Genomic DNA, 20,864 nt, shown 5'->3' with positions numbered 1-20,864 from the left:
GGTCCTTCCAAACCAAGGCTGACGTGGAAAGGTCCCCTGGGTAAATGTAACCTTTCCCAGGAAGTTTCTGCACTGTCTCTGTTCTATAAGCAAACAGAATACTTCTGTCTCCTAAACTTAATAAAAATAACATGAAACTAACTTTAAAGGAAGCATTAGCAGAAAAAGTTGTCCATTCTAAGTAAACAAAACAAAACAGTGCATAAGAACAAATCTTAGCAAAAATGTATCGAAAGTTACACAAATTACACAAATTTGTAATAAAACTATTTTTATGTGTAGTGTTTTCATATACTTGTAAAACCTATTAAAATTAGTTAGCCAAAAAAAAAAAAGTTTAAACTTTTTAGCATTAGATCTTTATTGTCTAGAAAATAGACATAATGTAAATGTTTCCATACAATTGTGAAAATCATAAGCTACTGATTTTTGTAGTGCCTAACCACCAACTGAGTTGGTTTACTGGTTGTAATTTGAGTACTTTCCTCAAAACATGAAGAGTAAATTGTTGAATTTCAGTTTTGGAATCAGTATTGCTCAAATAACCATGTGAATATTTTGCAAGGCCACCTATTCTTAATCACGTTGCAAAAATACCATTTTTGTTACACATGCAGAAATTTTCATGTCATTTCAATATCATAATTGTCATTTCAAATTCATATGCATGCTTTAAATCAGTTTATGATTTGAATAGAGTTACAAATTCTAAAGGGGGATTGATATTTTCTCTTTGTTAATATCTTTTAAAAATATATATATAATTTAGTTTTAAATTCTGGTTTGGTCAGTCTATATATACCTTCTTTGTACTAATTTTACTCCTGTCAGTCTAATTTTTTTATTAAGTCTAGAGGTTAAGCTGAAGTTTAACTATGGCAGACTATGGTTGACACAAAATAGTTAATAAGGAATAAAATATGCCCAGATTACATGAAAGAGATTAATTTTCACGTGTTACCGGATTTTGTATCATTTTGTCTGTTTTGCAGTAATACAATATGAATAGTCTGTTTCTAAATTGTACAACATAAAATACAGAGTAGTGACAAATATTTAATAGCTATATCTAGGTCAGTATTACTCTAAAGTAATTTCTTTTTCTGTATTTCAACTGCCACAACACAATGTGGAATTTCATCCTTTTTTTTTTTTAATATTTATTAAATACATAATTTCAAAACATCATTTGCCTTATTTATTTATTGCTGAGTCTGTAAGAGTTATATAGGTCTTACAGACATAGTAAGACACTTCTATTTACTCTCATACAGAAAATTTAAGGAGTATGATTACATCCATTCTGATAGTGAATCTGGTAAAGTACTTCATGCTAATCAGCTAAGTATTTTGGTTGTTTTTGCAAATCTTAACACAGAAATTGAAATAATTATAAATTTTGAAATAATGGATTCAAGATCTATTAGCATTAACTTAGCTTTGCAATACTTTGAGAAGCAGGGTTATCTTTTGATCAGTAGAAAATCATATAATACTCGACCAGTAAAATGGCCTGAAAGAAGGAATGTGCTTATTCGCCACATTTTCAAGCTTGGAATAGATTTACCTAAAAATCTGTGCATTGTGTGCTAGTATGTTGTATGATAAAATCATTTTGATTGATCCTTATTTGCTTGTACTTAGTTTGAACAAAATGGCCATGGTCAGTGTTATGGCAATGTCAAAGTACTCTTGGCTGATTAGCTGTCTGCTCCTTCAATATTGACTTATACCTCCATGTAGCTATTTCGTGTTTGCTCATTTGGCAGGTGGATGGCCAGCAGATAGATTCAGTCCTACTGGCACTGAAAGCTAAACTAAAAGTACACAGAATTCTTGTTTTAGTTTTAGTCAGACTTTTTGTTGTAGGGGTTGTGTGTGTGTATAGAATTCCAGAAACATTATTTTAAATAAAGCATGGTTTTTTCTTCTGCAGAAAGACATCCTCTTCCTACTGGGTAGAAGTGACAGGAGTCATTTTACATCCAAGCTGCCTGACAGTTACTGTTAAGCTCAGAGTATGTAGCTAGAGGCGAAATTAGAGGCACAATTACATCAGTGTGGTTGGACAACTGATGTTTTGTTAGAAAGTTTATGTGGGGTTTCATCCTTTCTTCATTTAATAATTCTGAACTCAGATACAAGTAAGATAAGTCCCATTTCAAAAGATCTGGTCAAAGGAGTTTCTCTGAAATAGAATATATGCAGATTTTTCAAGACAGTACAGAGGTAACTTTTATCAGAGAAATTCTGATAGAAGAATGAAACAAGTCCAGCTTTATCTTTGGGCATGTTTCAATCAACCCAACACTATTTAGACTGGATAGAAGGAAGAAATCTTTTACCACGAGAGCGGTGAGACATGGGAACAGGCTGCCCAGAGAAGTTGTGGATGACCCATCATGGGAAGTGTTCAAGGTCAGGTTGGATGGTTTTCAGTGTTGAGAAACCTGTTCTAGTGAAAGATGTTTGTGCCCATGGAAGGGGAGTTGGACTAGGTGATTTTCAAGGTCCCCTCCAACCCAAACCATTCTAAGACTCTTAGATTCTATGATTAGAACAACAGCTACTTTCTTTACACCAAATTATAAAACACTCTCTTATTATAGTCTAATGGCTGAAAAATATTTAAAGTAACGTTTTCAGTTCTGTATTCTCAACACCTGTCGTGTAAATTTGTTCATAGACTGCAAAGACTTTTCTAAGTTTATGCAGCTGAATGCAATTTATATACAAACATCCACAATTGGTGTTATTACACAATAGTCCAGCTCCCAGCTTGAATTATGGGGTTTTACTATGCCTTCAAGATCTGACAAGATGAAGGACCTTTCAATTTTCAAATCATATGAATACAGTGAATATAACTGATATAGTTCCATCTGCTTTGACAGGTGACTTGTAGTGTGTAAATGGAGGGCATGGGGAGAATGTCAATATAATGGCTCAGATATTTCTTGCTATAGAATCGTCTACCAAATTTCATAGAATCAAAGAATCATTTACTTTGGAAAAGACCTCTAAGATCATCAAGTCCAACTGTTAACCCAGCACTGTCAAGTCTACCACTAAACCATGTCCCTAAGCACCACATGTACATGTATTTTGAATAGCTCCAGGGATTGTGACTCAACTGGGCAACCTGTCACAGTGCCTCACAACTCTTTCAGTGCAGACATTTTTACTAATATCCAATCTAAACCTCCCTTGGCACAACTCAGGGCCATTTCCTCTTGTCCTATCACTTGTTGCCTGGAAGAAGAGACCAGCCCCACCCCACTACAACCTCCTTTGAGGTAGTTGTAGAGGGCAATAAGGTCTCCTCTGAGCCTCCTTTCTCTAGGCTAAACAACTCCAGTTCCCTCATCCGCTCCTCATAAGACTTATTCTCTAGACCCTTCGTTAGCTTCCTTGCCTTTCTTTGGACATGCTCCAGCACCTTGATGTCCTTTGCGTAGTGAGGGGCCCAAAACCGAACACAGTATTCACTGTGTGGCCTCACCAGAGCTGAGTGCAGGGGGACAATTTCTTCCTGAGTTGCTGCTGCTGGCCACACCATTTCTGATACAAGCTAGGATGCTGTTGGCCCTCTTGGCCACCTGAGCACACTGCTGGCTATCGACCAATACCCCCAGGTCCCTTTCTTCGAGGCGGCTTTCCAGACACTCTGTCCCAGCCTGCAGCGTTGCATGGGGTTGTTGTGTCCCAAGTGCACTTAGCCATGTTGAACCTCATACAGTTAGCACTTAGCCATGTTGAACCTCATACAGTTGGCCTCGGCCCATTGATCCATCCTGTCCAGATCCCTTTGCAGAGCCTTCCTGCCCTCAAGCAGATCAACACTATTTCATCTGCAAACCTATCCCTATCTTCCAGTTCAGGGGGCTGGGTAACAAGAGAACAACTGGTCTTACTACTAAAGTCTGAGGCAAAGAAGGCATTAAGTAGCTCAGTCTTTTCCTCTTCTCTTGTCACTGTGTTTCCCCCCACATCCAATAATTGCTTGAGATTCTCCTTAGTCCTCCTTTTCTCATTTATCTATTTATAAAAATGTTTCTTATTGTCCTTAACAGCAGAAGTCAGATTGAGCTTAAGTTGGATTTTGGTCCTTTTAATTTTCTCCCTGCACAGCCTGATGACATCTTTGTGGTCCTCCTGAGTAGCCCTCCCCTTCTTCCAATTTCAAAAACTTTTTTTTTTTTCTCTTTCCGAGCTTTAGCCAAAGCTCTCTGTTCAGCCAGGCCTGTCTTCTTCCCTTCTGGCTCATCTTTCAGCACATGGGGACAGCCTTCTCCTGTGCGTTTAGGAGTTCCTTCTTTAAGAGTGTCCAGCTTTCCTGGACTCCTCTGTCCTTCAGGAGTGCCTCCCAAGGCCAATTCTCCCTCCCCCCTACCAATTTTCCAAGAAATTTCTAAGGACTGAGATCACCTCAGTAACAAGTTGATAATAGCTGAATCAGAAGAGAACTGGAGTAAAGGACATGGGAATCCCGTTTTGCCTTCAGGGGTTTTGTGGACCATTCACCGTTTGCTTTAGCAGATTATTTACTACTGACTTTGGAAATTCACTATTTAAATAACAGTAATGTCAGAAATGGACACATTTGTATTGAATTCTGAGACAGCCTGTAAATCCATTTAAATTGCTTTCATTCTCTTTCAATGTGCATAAACAATTTTAATAGGAACATCCTTCATTTTTTTCTTACTATATTATTGCTTTTGCCCATTCATTTAATGCGTTTGCAAAATTACAGCAGCCAAAGTTGGGTAACATGGCAACATGATAGCAGATCATAGTCTGGACCAGCCAGCTGACAGCAGACCTGAAAGGAACAATTTGTACATTTAACCAAGAGCACCCAGGGGTTATGAATTAGACATCAACTCTCCAGGAAATTACGGAAATATTACTGTGGACAGCTTAGTCAAGAACTCCGTACAGTGGAGTTTACTTCATTGGTAAAAACAGAAGATAGAATTTTATTCCTAAGGTAAGGAGGCCATGAGGCAAAAAATACCTTTCAATGATATTATTCTCTCACTATCTACCTATTTAAGTTTAGATTCACATCTCAGAAAATAGAGGGCACAAGTCAGAAAGGCAAGTTATATGATGAGTTAATAAGAGGCAACATAGCTTTAAGACATTGATTGTAAGATACAAAATGTGTTAGAGAAGGGATTTTAACTTTTGTTAAAGTTTTTATCAAAACTTCTCTTTGCACAAACGCAACATAGGGGTGCTATTAAGGAGGAACAAATTTGAAATGGACATCCTGTGTTTTTTTTTTTGACTTGCTCTAAAATCATTCTGCAGTGTTGTCTTCTGCAAGATGCACTTTAAGAGAAAAGGACAGGATATGTTGAACAAGAATAACATCTGCAGATTGTCATATCTAGAATTGGGATGTGTTCATGTTCTTTGTGTGAAGAACTCTGCTCATTTTAGATCTGTTGAGAATGACAAGTCCTTTCACCGATGTCTTACTCTGAATAAATGTAAATAGTAACAGAAGAAAGGAATTAAAAAGATGGGATCTCAAACTCTGGCTATGCTTTCATCAGTTAAACTGTAGTTTTGAACTAAGTTGAATTGAAGAACATTGTCTTTAATTTGATTTAAATCAGGTTTACTTGAACTACTTTAGTATCTAACTGATTTATAAAATATACATAATATATGTGCACACAGCTGTATATATACATATTAAAGTTCCTATATATTGTAAGAATGGTGCAACAGAATATTAAAATCCATAATTTTTATATATTTCTATTTCAAAAGATTATTTAAAGCATACCTTAATCAGTAGCTTCTGACACCTGATCTGTAGGTAAATTTCCTTTCAAAAATGTCTCCTCTCTCACTTCTCTGTAATATCTGTGTACCAAACACTACTGTTTTCTTTTTCATTATTTCAGTAACTTTGAGATACATGCTCGTTTTGTTACATGCTGGCATCGCTATAGGATTGTGTGTAGTTATCAAAAATAATAATATAATGGCTGGTAACATAAGGACACATCACAAAACTGATATTTCTGAATAGTAAGCAAAAAAATACACACTTTTACGTGGCTAAGATTTAAAACTCTGACAAACTTCATCTGACTACATTGTACAATGTACGCACCTGCATTTATTCCAGACAGCCCATGCCTTCTGTACTGTCAAAGTAGACCAAGTCTTTGGAGCCTGGATGCAAATAATTTCCTCCTAATTTCTTTGAATCATCATGAGCACAGTGAAGAACATGAATCATAGCATAGAAGAGTCTGTTCTCCTCCACTGACTCCCTCTCTCTCAGGAGAGAGAATGACTAGTTCTGTTGAGCTGCCTACCTTTTAGAAGGATTAGATACCATCATTATATGGATTAAGCTAAAGGAGACCTACGTTATTCATTTTACCTAGTCACTGGTAGTTACTTGAATTTTTTTTTAAGAATATTAGGGTTGTCGCTTTCATGATATTATTACTGAGAAAACGTGATATCTGAAATTCTGTGGGAGTTGAACCTCAGTTGCAAAAACTTCCAAACAGAGGCAAAAACAAGTGCTAAACTTCATATGATGGCCTTTAAAACAAGATAGGAGAAGAAAAAAAAAAAAAAAAAGAATAAAGGAAAAAAATCTTAAATAAAGAGCCAAAGTTGTGTAATACTTTTACTGCCTGTTGGAAGGCCAACAAAGTCAGTGGAGAAACTCCTGAGATAGAGTCATATTGACTAAATGTAGACACCTATCATCTGCATCTGCTCTAGTCTTTCTAGGTTCCCTTTGTACTTAATGAAGAAGTAGGTGTTTTTACTTCACTGTCCCTCCAAATTATTTTAGATGTCTCTTGTAGGACAAGATGAATAACACTGCTGCTTCTATTCCTAGGTTATAATAAGAAAATTGGTACCTAGTTCAGATGAACTCACCTCTGTAAAATTCAGCAGCTTAAGTGCATCTGTTGCATTCAACAGATGTAACAGTAACAGATGAATTAGTGCATCTGTTACTTCACTGTACTATCCTGCACTTTATTCTAACTTATTTCGAGGAAGTAAACAGAAACTGTACATTCCTGGGCATGGAAAACATTTACAGGGAAGTGAAATTGCTTTTCCTAAGATCGACTTTACAGGGATCTCCAAAAAAAATTATGCCATAAAAAAAAAAAATCTAAGTTGAATTGCATAAAGCAGAGAAATTTCAGTGTTTTTACTCAGTGTAATGGAATCCCTTATGATTCCAAGAACAGGGAAAGGAAAAGATATATTGAGTTCAAATTGTTCTTGACATGGAGTAATTCAGAACATATAAGCAGAATTGAGGGTTTCCCATGGGAACAGTGGTCTGACTGCAATTTCCCAATAATGAGTTCTGGTCCAGAATCATTCCTATAAACTTCTTGGTGCATGCCATCTAAGGAGTGGAGTGACCTTGGGTCATTCGTGTCTGTAAATCAGTTGATTCTGTGTTCTTTATTTATGCAAGTGTACAAGGTTCTCTGTCCAGAGCAGCAATGAAGGAAAGAAACGAGCGTAGGACCAGTGCAAGTCATTCTGAAGTGAAGATGGGCAAAGATATGGAAAAAGTGAGCAAAGGCAATGCAGACTAAACATAGATATAAATGTGATATACTTGGCACCAAACAATTTACATATTTCCCAAGCAAATACTTCCAAGCCAAGACAAAAATTAAGGAGAATATACTATCTCTCTCTAGATCTGGTATGCTTAGGCCTTTTAAAATGTTACTAACATCATAAAAATGCAATACATAGATGAGAATTAGATGGTGACACAAGTGGTGTCTGTTTTATAAGCAATGGACTTGTTGAATAGCAAATATTGCATCAGGAGAAGTGGTCCGAAGACAAGAGATCTGTTCTTTTCCATTCAAAATAGAACTCAAATGTGAAAAGTTTCACTGTACACGGTAGCTTTTTTTTTTTTTTTTTTTTTTTTTAATCTGGTGGAAACTGACTATGTTCAGAACATCAGATCTTGTCCTGGAACAAGTTTCTTATGTCTTTCAGTCTTGTCCACATCTGCACAGTCAACCACATTGAATTCTTTCCAGTCATTTACATAAGCTTACTTACCATGTATTTTAAAATCTGGAAGGCTGAAATTCAACTTGTAAATCAGAATTCCTAAAGTTAGATATTTATTTGAGATGTAGCTGACTAATCACTAGTGTGTGGAAACAGGGCTTGATGTGTTTGCCTAAACATAGACATCTAGCATCATTTTATACACCACTCCCATTCCAGCTAAGAGGCCTTTGTCATATCTGCCATGCAGATATCTTAGATGCCGTGGGGCATCTCAAGAGGTACTAGTTGACTACATTTAGGCAAGTACGTACTTAATTACGTTGGTGGGATTGTGCTGACCAAAAGGTAATGTCTACTTAAGAATGAACTGAATGTCTCCCTTGACTGCATTTTTTTTTTCAGGTCTTGTTTCTGTAATCAGTATCTCTGGCTGCAGAAGGAGAGCTAGTATGTGTGTTGCTATGAAAGTCAGAAAAGCTGGGTAAACATGATGACAACATTAAATATTGCAAGTGGGACTGTGGCAGATGAGACTAGATCTCCATGTGTGAGATTGTCAAATGTGATAATCCTTTGTGTCAATTATTAGTAAAAGATGTTATGACTCATTTTTGAGAAATTAATGTTATATTCAGTGCCAGGCAGAAGTCAAATACTTGAGTAATGGGTTCTCAAAAAAGTGAAATGTTCAAGAATAGCTACTTCCTACCGTTGAAAGGAAGTGTGTAAGCTGAAATTACTTCTCATAGTTGCTGGACTATTTGATCTCTCAAGTAAATGTTGGATAAGTAGTCACTAGCAACAGAATTATATAAATAGAATTGCTAGTATCTTTATTGTAAGTACATGTATTTTATTAATTCAAATATTCTTATGGTTCCTTACATCAAAATAGCAATGAAAAGTGCATGCTGTCTACCTAGGCTTTAGTAAAGCTTTTGACAGTTTCTCACATCATTCTCCCAGAGTAACTGGCTGCTCATGGCTTGGACAGACGTATACTTTGCTGGGTAAAGAACTTTGGCCAGGCCCACAGAGTGAATGGAGTTAAATCTAGTTGCAGATCTGTCACAAGCTGTGTCCTCCAAGGCTCAGTATTAGGCCCAGTTCTCTCCAAGGCTCTACAGAGGGATCTGGATAGGATGGATCGATTGACCAAGGCCAATTTTATGAGGCTCAACAAGACATTGAGGTGCTGGAGCGTGTCCAAAGCAGGACAATGAAGCTTATGAAGGGTCTAGAGAACAAGTCTTACAAGGGGCAGGTGAGGGAACTGGGGTCATTTATTAGCCTAGAGAAAAGGAGGCTCAGGAGAGACCTTATTGTCCTCTACAACTACCTCAAAGGAGGTTTTAGTGGGGTGGGGTTGGTCTCTTCTCCCAAGCAGCAAGTGATAGGATAAGAGGAAATGGCCTTGAGTTGTGCCAAGGGAGGTTTAGATTGGATATGAGTGAAAAATTCTGCACTGAGAGTTGTGAGGCATTGGGACAGGTTGCCCAGGGAAGTAGTTGAGTCGCAATCCCTGGAGCTATTCAAAAGACGTGTACATCTGGTGCTTAGGGACATGGTTTAGTGGTAGACTTGACAGTGCTGGGTTAACAGTTGGACTTGATGATCTTAGAGGTCTTTGCCAACCTAAATTATTCTAGGATTCTATATATTTCCAGAGTTGTTCACAGAATCTGCAGAAAAGGGGTTCAAGGCCTAATATAAATACCAGCAGTGAGAAAGTCAACACAAGAGTTTTTGAATCAAGTGAGGAGGTAAAGGAAGGTTCTACGCAGAGAGAACTAATCTTAAGTCTGGAGAATACCAGAAGACCATGGTACTTAGAGAGGTGTACATTTGAGTCAGCTGAGTAATCTGTTTAGCAGCAAATGCATGAGCTTGCATGTGCCAAACTCACAAACTTATCTTGGAGTTATTTCTGCTGCTTAGCCAGGCAGACCTAAGACTGTCTTTGGAGCAATTCTTATAACCAATTCATAGAACTACTCCGCTACTGTGCAGCAGAAAGGGACCTTACAGCTTTTTTAAGATTTTCTAGCACAGTGAGAAACCTGAATGAGAGGGAAGAAGACATTTCCACTGGGCCAGGACACAATTTACATCAGAAGTCCTGGTTTCCATGATTACCTTTTGAAGACTATTAGCAAATACAATTTACAGAAAGACAATGTTTGTTTGTTTGTTTTAAAGCTACTTGGTTAAGCTTTGGTTAAGCTACTTGGTAGTTCCCAGTACAAGATGAGAGCATTTTAAAGTTGTCTCTACGTCCTCTCTTACCAGATTTTTCATGCATGCCTTTAGCACACCTGGGGAGACCCTGCCTCTACTCTGTTACAATGTGATGACTTCTGTTTAGCTGAACATCATTGTTAGTAAAAGGGTATCTCTGCTAATCTTTTTTTTTTTTTTTCTGAGAAAGAGAACAATGAAAATTTCCAGTCAGTATTTAAACAACACAGATTTATTGTCATTGCAACTTCTTTTGCAAATGACATTTATCTCCCTCAAATTTACAATATTTACATAGTGGATGTTAGGAAGTTTTGATTTAGAGACCCTTCTGATTTCTGTTTGTACGTTCTGTAGAAATGTGTTTTAATGGGGCCTCCAAATGCCAACAAGATGATAACAAATAGAACATATTGTGGTTCTGCTGTGCATTGTTTCCAAACTTTACAGCCTACATTTGCAACTCCTGATCTGCACAAGATCAGGATTTTTTTTTTTTTTCCCAGAATACTCATGACGGGTGTATAAGGCTGCCAAATTAAGTCATTTATTGGAACATCCTTTCTTCATGATTTTGCAGAGCAGGTCAGATTGAACAGGTGAAATAGGGTGCCCAATGTATTTGTAACATTCCTGCTGCAGTGATCTGTAGTAATTGCTGCTGAGAAACTATCACGTTATTACCATAAAATTGCCTGGAGATTGTCTGACGTTCCTTTTGCTATGACAAAAGTCAAATTAAAGAAGCACAGGAGTGCTCATAAGTAGTTGTCTCCAGGCATAGTTTTTAGAGCTGTCCAAAAATGAGCCAAATTGGAGAATATAATTCTGCCATTCTAGCAGGGAATTGAAGGGCAGTTCAGAACTGATTTTGTGTGAAATTATGTTGATTTTGAAAAAAAAAAATTAATTTAGAATTATCCTTGAAAACTATTTTAGAAATAACTTCAAGAAACACTGAACTATTTAGAGTCCTATTTAGCAATCATGGGATTCATGTGGAAAAAAATGATCTTTGTCAGGCATCCATCGAAGTGCAAGCTGGTAGTCTGTGGGTAGCTACACTAGTCCTTGTGAGGCTTCTCAGTAGAAATATATCCAGTGAAGTCCATATTGACTGCTTACATAGTTACATGAAGTGCTTCCTAGACGTCCTTATAGAGACCCTACATTGTCTTAAATGTTAATATTTGCAGTATTGACACCTAATGCTAGGTGAAATAGAGCCTATAATTTATGCCTGCAGAGTCCCTAGGAAGGCAGTAGAGTTCTCCAAATATGCTGCAGACCTGTTATAGAGTCAAATCTTGGAGAGAACAATAAAATAATACTTCATCTTTTACTATTTTAACCAGTCAGGGATGCACCCCCCCCCCCCCTTTTTTTTTATAGCAATATTTATTCTTCAGGATTTTAAATGACAAACTTTCTTTCGGTCATTCTAGTCACACTGGAACCTTCAGTAAGTCTATATTTTTGTATGTAGTCTGCAGTACATGAATATTATGTAAAGCTTACAGAGCATTATAATGTCAGGACTGCTGTCAAAAAGGTCATCACGTCTTCCTTCTCTAATTAAAAAAAGAGATTTTTGTTTTCTGTGATACCTTGCATACCACTTTTAGCTCCTAACAAGCATGACAGTTGCAATGAATAGTCTTAAGAACTACTGCAGTTAATCTGTTTTCCTTGTTTTTCCCCTTTAACCACAGCTTGTAGTTCCAAGATTCTTAATTTCATTTAACACATTTCATTTAGTCTTGTTCATGATCTGTATAATGTGTTAAATGAATGTCCAGCTAATTTCAGCATGAATTGAAGTTGCTGAAATTGCCTCTTCACCTGGCCTTTTAAATTTTATAAAAATAAATATATGAAGTGATTTACTTTTCTTTTTGCTAACTTGGTTTATTTAAAGGTATTGCTTTCTCGCTACTTTTTACAGACACTGCTTTAGAAGCTAGGTATTATAACTGTGCAATAAATATTGAAATTCTGTCTGTTTTACATAGCACATGTACTGCTACACTGCTATAAAAAACAATTTCAGAATATTAAAAAACTCAACTGTTTTAGTATTTTATTTAGCTTCAGTTGAAAACAATCTCAATCTAATGTGTTCGTTGTAAGCACAAATGAAGAAGCTGCTTAATTCTGAGGTATTTAGCATTACTCGATGTTGTCATTTAGAATGGGATTTAATGTAATACGTAGCTGGTAAATTTACACATAACTGCAGTTAATCAACAGACTGTGTGCTTCAGTCTGCTTTTCCTCTGCTGAAAAAATTCCTTTCCAAGTTATAGCAAATAACTTAACTAAATAAGGAAAGGGTTCTTTGGGTGGCAAGTATTTGAACACATAGATTACAAAATTAATGGGATTTAGATATGTCATTAAAATTAAACTCATGTATAAATGCATTGCTAAGCACACTGGAGCAGAAGGACAGAGAGACTGTCTTTTTCGGGGATGATACATTCCTTCAAACTGTGGCTCATTCTTCATTTCAATTGTTTATGGAAGCTTTTAAATCTCATACTTTCTTTGACCTCACTGACATGGAATAATCAGCTGAAATTGCACCAGTTTGTGCATCTGAGTTCTTGAGGCTGAATTTTCTGCAGATGTCAATTGGCTTGTTATGTTGGATTGCAAAAATATGATGGAATAAGGATGTAAGACATTCTCATCACATTCTGTAGAGCAAAGAATGAAAATAATGCTATTTATTTAGTCTCCAGGTCTATTTAATGGAAAATTACGTAATTTCAGTCAATTCTGCATGTCAGTAAGTGCTTTCTGCATATATATATATTTCTGTGCAGGCCAACTTCTATGTAAGGGTGAAGGCAATTTATACCCTTGGACACAGCGTATCTCTGATTGCTCTTACAACAGGAAGTATAATCCTTTGCCTTTTCAGGTATGTATTTTTCATGAGTAAATATGAACAATGGTAAGGCTGTTTTAATTGTTGTTTGATAACTCACTGCTCTGATTTTTAGAAAATGCATAATTTTTGCATTTTTTCTCAAACAGCTGACAGTAATGTGATGCTAACATGATTTTTGCTAGCACCAATCATATTAAAAATGTCAAAGCACTTAACAAATGTACAGACATCACAGCCTATGTAAAAAAGAATAGTCATTTAGGAATGGACTTATAGAGTATTTTTTCTTTGATTCTAAAAATTTATACTACAAATTGGTCTTGAAAATGAGGAGGATGCTGGTCTTAACCAGACAAGTGGGCAGCCATCCTTTTCAGAAGCTTCTGAGTTGTCTCCAGGGGTACTATAATTGAAGGTAATCATTAATTTGTCCAAGAGAAGTAGCAAGGGTGGGTGATTGTGCTGAAGGATAGTGTTGAGTGGACAATGTTTTCCTTAGGCAGTGTTGGGAAAGGCAGTACTGTGTATTGTTTTTGCCTTATTTCTGGGAGTTTTCTGAGATGGAAAGGAATCCCCAAGTGGCAAAATAAAGAGCAAAATCTTATTATTGATGTCATAGCTTTTCTCACTTTCTCCACTTTCATGCCTTTATGTTTCACTTCTGTCTAATAGAGTAACTTTCATATTCTCCATTATTAACCTCATACAACTTTTCAGTTCCACTCTGCGCCAAGAAGAACAAGCAAATACATCTCTCAGATTAGCAGGGAAAAAAAAAGTACATGTAATTTGTAGAGGGCTGCATGTTTGTTTGACAGAGCCTCAGTCCTCTGATGAACAGTTCCTATGCCACATTCTGTAAATCTTTGAGACTAACATAAAATTTTCTCAATATTTAAATATTCAGAGATGATTAAGAGCAGATACATGACCTATGATTATCTTTTGGAATATCTTTAAAAAAAAAAAAAAAAAAAAAAGGAGTCATTCATAGTTATCTTTGGTTTCTACTACCAAACACTACAGGCAAATCATGCATTTTCAAAACTGCTAAAACCTACTAACACACCGAAGACATTACATTATAGACATATGAATGTTGTCCATACCCAGAAGTCAGTTGTAACAAACAGATCAAGAATTTCAGAGGTTCACTCAAGTCCTGCAACTTTACAAACAATTTAAATATCCAAGCTGAGATCTCCCAGTCTCTCTGTTGGTTCAGCGGAAAGACACAGAGTTTTTTCAGGGGTTCATAAGGTCTTCCAAGTCTTACCCTGAAGTTGTCTGTTTCTTTTGATTATCTACAGGGAATCTAGGGTATTAGACTCCTAACATAATTATATAAATTAGGAACCCAAATAAACTGTAAAAATACCCCTGTTTTGGTTTCCCAAGCAAGTAGCAAAGAGACAGTTCTTGTGTAAGGCTACAGCTGAAGCAATTGTAAAGCAAAGGGCTATGTGTGTATGTCTGTGCATGTCTCTGACACATTTTAGGTCATCCCATACATTTTGGTTATTTTCTAAGGACAGAGACTGGAAAAGTTGAATGTTTCTCTCAGATTTAACTTTTTACTACTCAGCTATTTACACCTCTTACCCAAGAAGCATACTTTGCCCTGAAAGGTCCCAGTGTTCTTTATAGACAATGTCAATTATTGTATTTGTAAAGATCATTCACTCACCCCTGAGGTATATTCACCTCTGAATGTAACCTGCAAACTTTCACCTTGCTGTGTTTAAAAAGCAGAGCAAACAACTTCTCTAAGTGAAACTGTCTAAAGGAGATTTGGTAGTTAGGCAGTGAGTTATGAATCAGAAGTTACTAAAGCAGTGGGGTTGTCAAAATCCTGACTTTTTCCAGCAGGATTAAGTTTTGAACTCTGGATATTACTAAACCCAGAGATAATTAAAATTGTGCATTGCTGGATTTGTATATGTATGCTTCAAATTATACTGCATGTAATCCCAACTATGTGCAGTATTATTTTCTGAAAGAACATGGAGTGATGTGGAATTTAATTTAAGTGTAGGCCATGTGTTCATGACAAAGAAGTGGAAATTCTTTTTTAGGTATTACTGCTTTACTTCTGCACTCCACTGTAAATTGTTATGTATCGTCTGGCAGAGCAGATTCAGCCTCAGGGCTTTGCAGTTGTTTAGAGTATCAGCTTAAAGTATCAGCTGTTTTAAGCACATGAAAGGCAGAACTGTCGGGTGTTGAAAAGTGTTTTGTTTTGGTTTGGTTTGGTTTTGGTGGAAGTTTCTGTGCAGTTGCAATATTCTGTTTTACATTTCTTCAAAAGATGGTTGCCACTTTACTAGATTTTGATTTTTATAGAAATAGTACATAGGCTCCCATTATTAATATAAACGATAGGTTTAGAAGCATTGTAAAACAAAAGGATCTTATCTCTGGCTGATCTTCTAATCTCAGAACAAAGACATAGAATATGAATATCTCAAAATACCTTGCTAGACTAAGCTGGCAGCATTTTTCAAGTTACTACAGTGTCACTCCCCACATAATACTCCATGTAGTTACTGTGGTTAAAGCTAACTGTAAATTTTCTGGCACAATACTTTTCTCTTAGAGGTTGCCAATTTGTCAGGCACATTCTCATTTCTATAAACATTTTATGAACATCAAATTAATAATTTTGATTTAGTCAAGAGAAGTGCCTTTACCATTCTTAGAATGCATGTTTCTTCATTTTGAATGTCTGAATTTTAACGTCATAAAATTTTAGAAAAGTGGAAACAAAACAATTGATTTGAAAATAAGTATTTTTCAAATATTTTAAAACATATTGGTTTGTTTCAACTCAGAGTGAAAACAAATTGTAGAACAGCATATTTCTGCTTAACACTGAAATTCTAGTTACCTTAATATACTTTCTTCAGGGTAACTCCTGTATAGCAAACCTTACCAAAAACGTCAGTTTTTCTAATATGTGTTTATTAACAAGGAGAAAAATATGAATCTCAATCATTTTTATAAGATGTGCTCCCGTGCATTAACTGTCAACATTCTTCACATGACATTTTTCTATCATAACTTAGCCTTATCACAGGAAAAATGGATAGCACCTTTTGTTTCACTGTTAAAAAACAGCATTTTTTTGTTGTTCTGAATCATAGTACCTAACCCTAATTAAAGAGACTTTCTTGCCCACCACCTCCAAAATGTTGGTTTGACAGCCTTTTGTAGATCTAACATTTATAATTTCCTCTACTGAAAGGGATGAAGAACTAATAATCTAAGTTAGTCACTCATGAAAAATATTTTCTCCCACTCGCATCTTGCACGTATCTCTGAGTCCTATAGGAACATGTGATGCAGTCCAGAGTAATAGTGGTATTTCAGTTTTTCTCAGAACCATTTTCAGCAAAGGACACATACAGCCACAGAAATCACTGATTTTTTTAACAACTGATGTGAATTTAGCCTGGTATTATGTCCTTTGCCAAACCATAGGCTAGCAAGATAGACATATTTATGTCCCAAAGCTCACTGCAACTGTGCTTACTTTAGTCATTGCATTATTCAGTGTTCTGTAAAAATCAAAACCTGAAGACTGCGTGGAAGCTGACATCGCACACCACAATGACTAGCCATAACATTCTATTGTATCTTCATTCTTTCATTGTTCATACTTGCTAAAATAGCCTGGCTTCTGGTTTATATCCTGATGTAGTTCAAGGTTCTGTTTTTGACCAAAAAAAATCTTAACAGTTTGGTTTCTGGCCATTTGCTAAAACAAATATCTGTAAAATGGGAAGATCTTGAAAGGAGTGTGTCTTAAGTGAAATGCCCTCGGCTTCTAACTCACTCCCCCCAAACACTCATTCACTTACTTGGAAGGTTTAATTTGTCATTTGTTTGTAAGGCTTTTGCGTGTCTGCTGGACTAAAGAAGGAAAGCTTTACATCTCAGTGGACAGAAAGGATAGGCCATCTAATGCTCTGCATGCATTTTTAATTGTTCTTGCATAGACTCACATAGTAGGATAAAAAAAGCATTATTTAGCAAAATAAAGGAGTTAAAGAAGTAAAAAATGAAACCAGAAAAAAATAGAAGGTAGCATTTCTGAAATATTTCCAGGCTAATCAACATTTTATTTGCTGGAAAATGAGTGCACACACAAAAGGATATGATTACATATGTTTACTGTCAACTTATGTTAAAACACCACTGTGATCTTTTGGTCTTTGATACTGAAAAGGTGTAAGAGAAACTTTATTTGTATATTTTGGACAGCACATAATAATGATGATGGTGATGATGATAAAAGAAAACAACAAGGCAGTACTGACAATTCGACAGAGAAAGAAAGGGTAGGCTCTTAAGGTTCCTATTACTAAGAAACAACCAGAAAGTAATACAAGCTTGTTCAAGAGCCTTTCTGTCTTGAAATCTAAAATGCCTGTTTTTTAATTTCTTAGAAAACTTCACTGTACTCGGAACTACATCCATCTGAACCTGTTCCTCTCCTTCATTCTAAGAGCAATCTCTGTTTTAGTCAAGGATGATATTCTCTATTCCAGCTCCAACACTGCTCCCTGTGAAGAGGATCAAACCTCATGGGTAATAAACCTCATTTACTACCTGGCATAATACTGTTGTGTCACTAAGTTGTCCTCCTGGCTCCTTGTAAATATTCAGAAATACCGAGTTGTCAGCGTACACAGTTCTGCAGAGAATATAATGACCGGTCAGGAGGTCTATTAGAAGTAACCAGAGAAGAAGTAAGAGAAGTTATTGTTGGTTTGCATGTCCATGTACGGACAGCAGATCAATCTGCCAAAACAAATCACAAACAGCTATAGATGAGAATAAATATAGCCACTGCGTTAATCCTGGGAGATTTTAAGATTAAGAGGAGTGCCATCAGATGGGAAGGGTGAAAGGCAGCTTGTCTGGAAGTTTTCCAACAGCTCTATCAGGAGTCCAGGGACCAGGCAGATACCAGTGGAGGGAAAGAAATAAGGAAGGAGGAGTTTTCTTTATCCTTTATTTGCAGGAGTTACCTCTAACAAGTCCTTTGTACTTTCTGAATAGGACAGAATTGCTGTGGTCTGTGTTCTTGGCAAGTGCACTGGTTCTGGGGGGGATGGAGTTAACTTTCCCCACAGGAGCCCACACAGGGCTGTGCTTTGCACTTGCAGCTGGAATGGTGTTGATATGGCACCACTGTTCTGGCTGTTGCTGAGCCGTGGTGGTACAGCATCAAGGCTGTATCTCCAACCCCTGGCCACAAAGGCCAGTAAAATGGGGCCGGGCAAGAGGTGGGGAGGGACAGCTGGCCTAAATTGACCAACAGGATACTCCATATGATGTCAGGCTCAGCAATAAAAGCTGGGGGTGAAGGAGAAGGGGGAGCTCTTGCTATGAAAGCATTTGTCTTCCCCAAGATCCCACTGCACGTATTGAGGCCCTGCCTCCCAAGAAGTGGCTGAGCATTACTCACTGATGGGAAGTAGAGAATACAGTTTTTCTGCTTTTGCATCTATATAGCCTTTTTTTTCCCCATTAAGCTACCCCTATCTCAAACTCACAAGTTTGTCTCAATCCCTTCCAGAGGAGCAGGAGCAAGAGAGTGTCTGTGTGGTGCTGAGCTGCTTGTCAGTGTTAAACCACAACAGCACGCTAGTGTATTTACTAGATTTTCATGCACAAGGGTTAGAAAAACACCAAGTCTTGCTGCTAAAAGACTGGCGACCATATAATATTCCCCATTCTTTACCTTTTTTGTTTCAGCAAAAGAACCCTACAAATATTGCTGAATACCCTCAGAAGTAATTTACTAGAGTTTAAGCTTTTGAAAATAAAATGGATGGAAGATGTTTTTATACAGATGAAGCCACATTATCCCAAAGAGTACAGTCCTTAGCAGTGACTACCAAGCTGTATGTATGACTCAGTAATCTGAGAGCTTTCCAATGAAGAAGTAACTGTTTTGGATTAGTAGGACCAAAGTAGGCAATGTAGTTAGGCAGACTTCCAGGGGGAGTAAACCATTGTTAAATCCTTCAAAGGTTGGTCAAAGGACCCTCAAATACCATTTGCTTTTTGTTATTTCTTTTATCCTCCAGTTATTCTTGGCTGCAAAGCCTCATACTTTCCTGTTTGAATTTGTCCAGTTTTGTGGACTGTTGAATAATTTCTGTTGCATTGTACGTGGGATGATCTGACACCAGATGGGTAAGGCTGTTTTGCCTTGCTCTGGCTGGATCCTACCTTCCTTACATAACAGCACACAGGAGTGACCCCTTTCATCATGGGTGTGATGTTCCACAGTTCTGCTGCACACAAAGATGTTTAAAAGTGCACACTTCAAAATGCAGGGTAACTAGATCTGAATAACACAGATCCGTAATTTTGGCTGACTCTTTAATGAGAGATAGACCGTTCAGCATCTGGAGATGTGCCCGATACAGGATTAACTGCAGGAGGAAGGGAAATTATTTTAATGCAGGGTTCTGGTATGTAAGTCAAGTATATAATACAGGGGAGTATGTGTGGTAAATCTGTAGTGGAATTCTGAAGGGATTTACAAAAAATTTAGACATTCACCGCCAATCTGTTTGCGAGCAGCCATAAACATCAAAACAAATTTTGACTTTCATTTTAAAATACTTAATGTTCTCTGTGTTATATTTTCTGGCCCAGTACTGGTCTGCAATGGATATCCCTTCCATGCATACGAAGTCCAGAGGCAAGGTTAATTTTACCAAACAAGATGACTGAACTAAGCTGTTTCTCTGGGTTTCTGCCTTTCTCACTGGACGGCTTATGTCATCTGCTGCAGAGCTTTCTCAGGACATGCCTGTCTATCTTTATGAGCTGTAGAAGGGGCAAGTAGGTGTCTAGCTTACACCAGAAACCTTACCTTTAGGCAGCTAACATTGGGTGAAATGAATTCAAGACTTTGGACTCTTCTCTAGTTGTCTGAATGTAGACATGTATACGGGCATGTAGTGTTCCTGGGGATGCAGTGAGTTATCCAAGACACCACACTGGGCTGATGGATACAAAGAAGTATCTCTGGGAGACCCATGCCATTATGAACCACCAGCTGGAGGCTGGGGTACCTGGGAGAGTTTCACCTAACAGACACCTGTTTAGACAGCGGAATCAATCACTAAACGAGTAAGTTACTTACTTAGGTATTTGATGTACTTGGAATTTTAACAGAAACAGTGCAGGTATGAAGGGTATTTAAAGTGGGGAAAAGAATAAAGCAGGCAGAAACTAGAAGTTTTATTTAGTCCATTTTGTTTAGTCTGTTACATTCACCGTATCACCACATTTCTCAGCTCAGTCTCAGCAGGAGCATTTTTATGTTCAATTCACACATCCCAGATTCCTACTGGGGAGTGCCAAAGTAGCAGCAGCCAGCACTGTGGAACATCAGCAGAGCAGAAATCTGAAAATTAATTCTGAAGAGCAGCACAGAGACTATAAGTATGGTGGGACATCATTTTATGATACATGCTTATGTGTCTTGTTAATTAAGAAACACTAAAGCATTTTATAAGGGGAAAACATTTTTAAAAGTCCATTCAGATTTTTTTTCTAAGTCTGCTTAGAGGATTCAGCATATGAAATTATTCTTTTCCCTCAGTTTCCAGTTTAGCCTTTAAAAACTAATAAAGCAATTGCTTTGTTAATT

General features: G+C 37.1%; 1 protein-coding gene across 1 annotated transcript in view; it reads left to right on the top strand.

The window, feature by feature from the left end:
* Window positions 1–20,864, top strand: part of VIPR2 (vasoactive intestinal peptide receptor 2) — a 58,147-nt gene that overhangs the window by 23,491 nt on the left and 13,792 nt on the right. The window contains exons 5-6 of the mRNA XM_035564298.2: window positions 13,119–13,216; window positions 17,635–17,776. Coding sequence (XP_035420191.1) covers window positions 13,119–13,216; window positions 17,635–17,776 — 240 coding nt within the window. The remainder of the gene's footprint in view (window positions 1–13,118; window positions 13,217–17,634; window positions 17,777–20,864) is intronic.

The sequence above is a fragment of the Cygnus atratus genome, chromosome 2 (assembly GCF_013377495.2).
Source record: "Cygnus atratus isolate AKBS03 ecotype Queensland, Australia chromosome 2, CAtr_DNAZoo_HiC_assembly, whole genome shotgun sequence".
Lineage (NCBI taxonomy): Eukaryota > Metazoa > Chordata > Aves > Anseriformes > Anatidae > Cygnus > Cygnus atratus.
The sequence above is the reverse complement of the archived record's forward strand: the minus strand, read 5'-3'. Positions and strand labels throughout refer to the sequence as shown.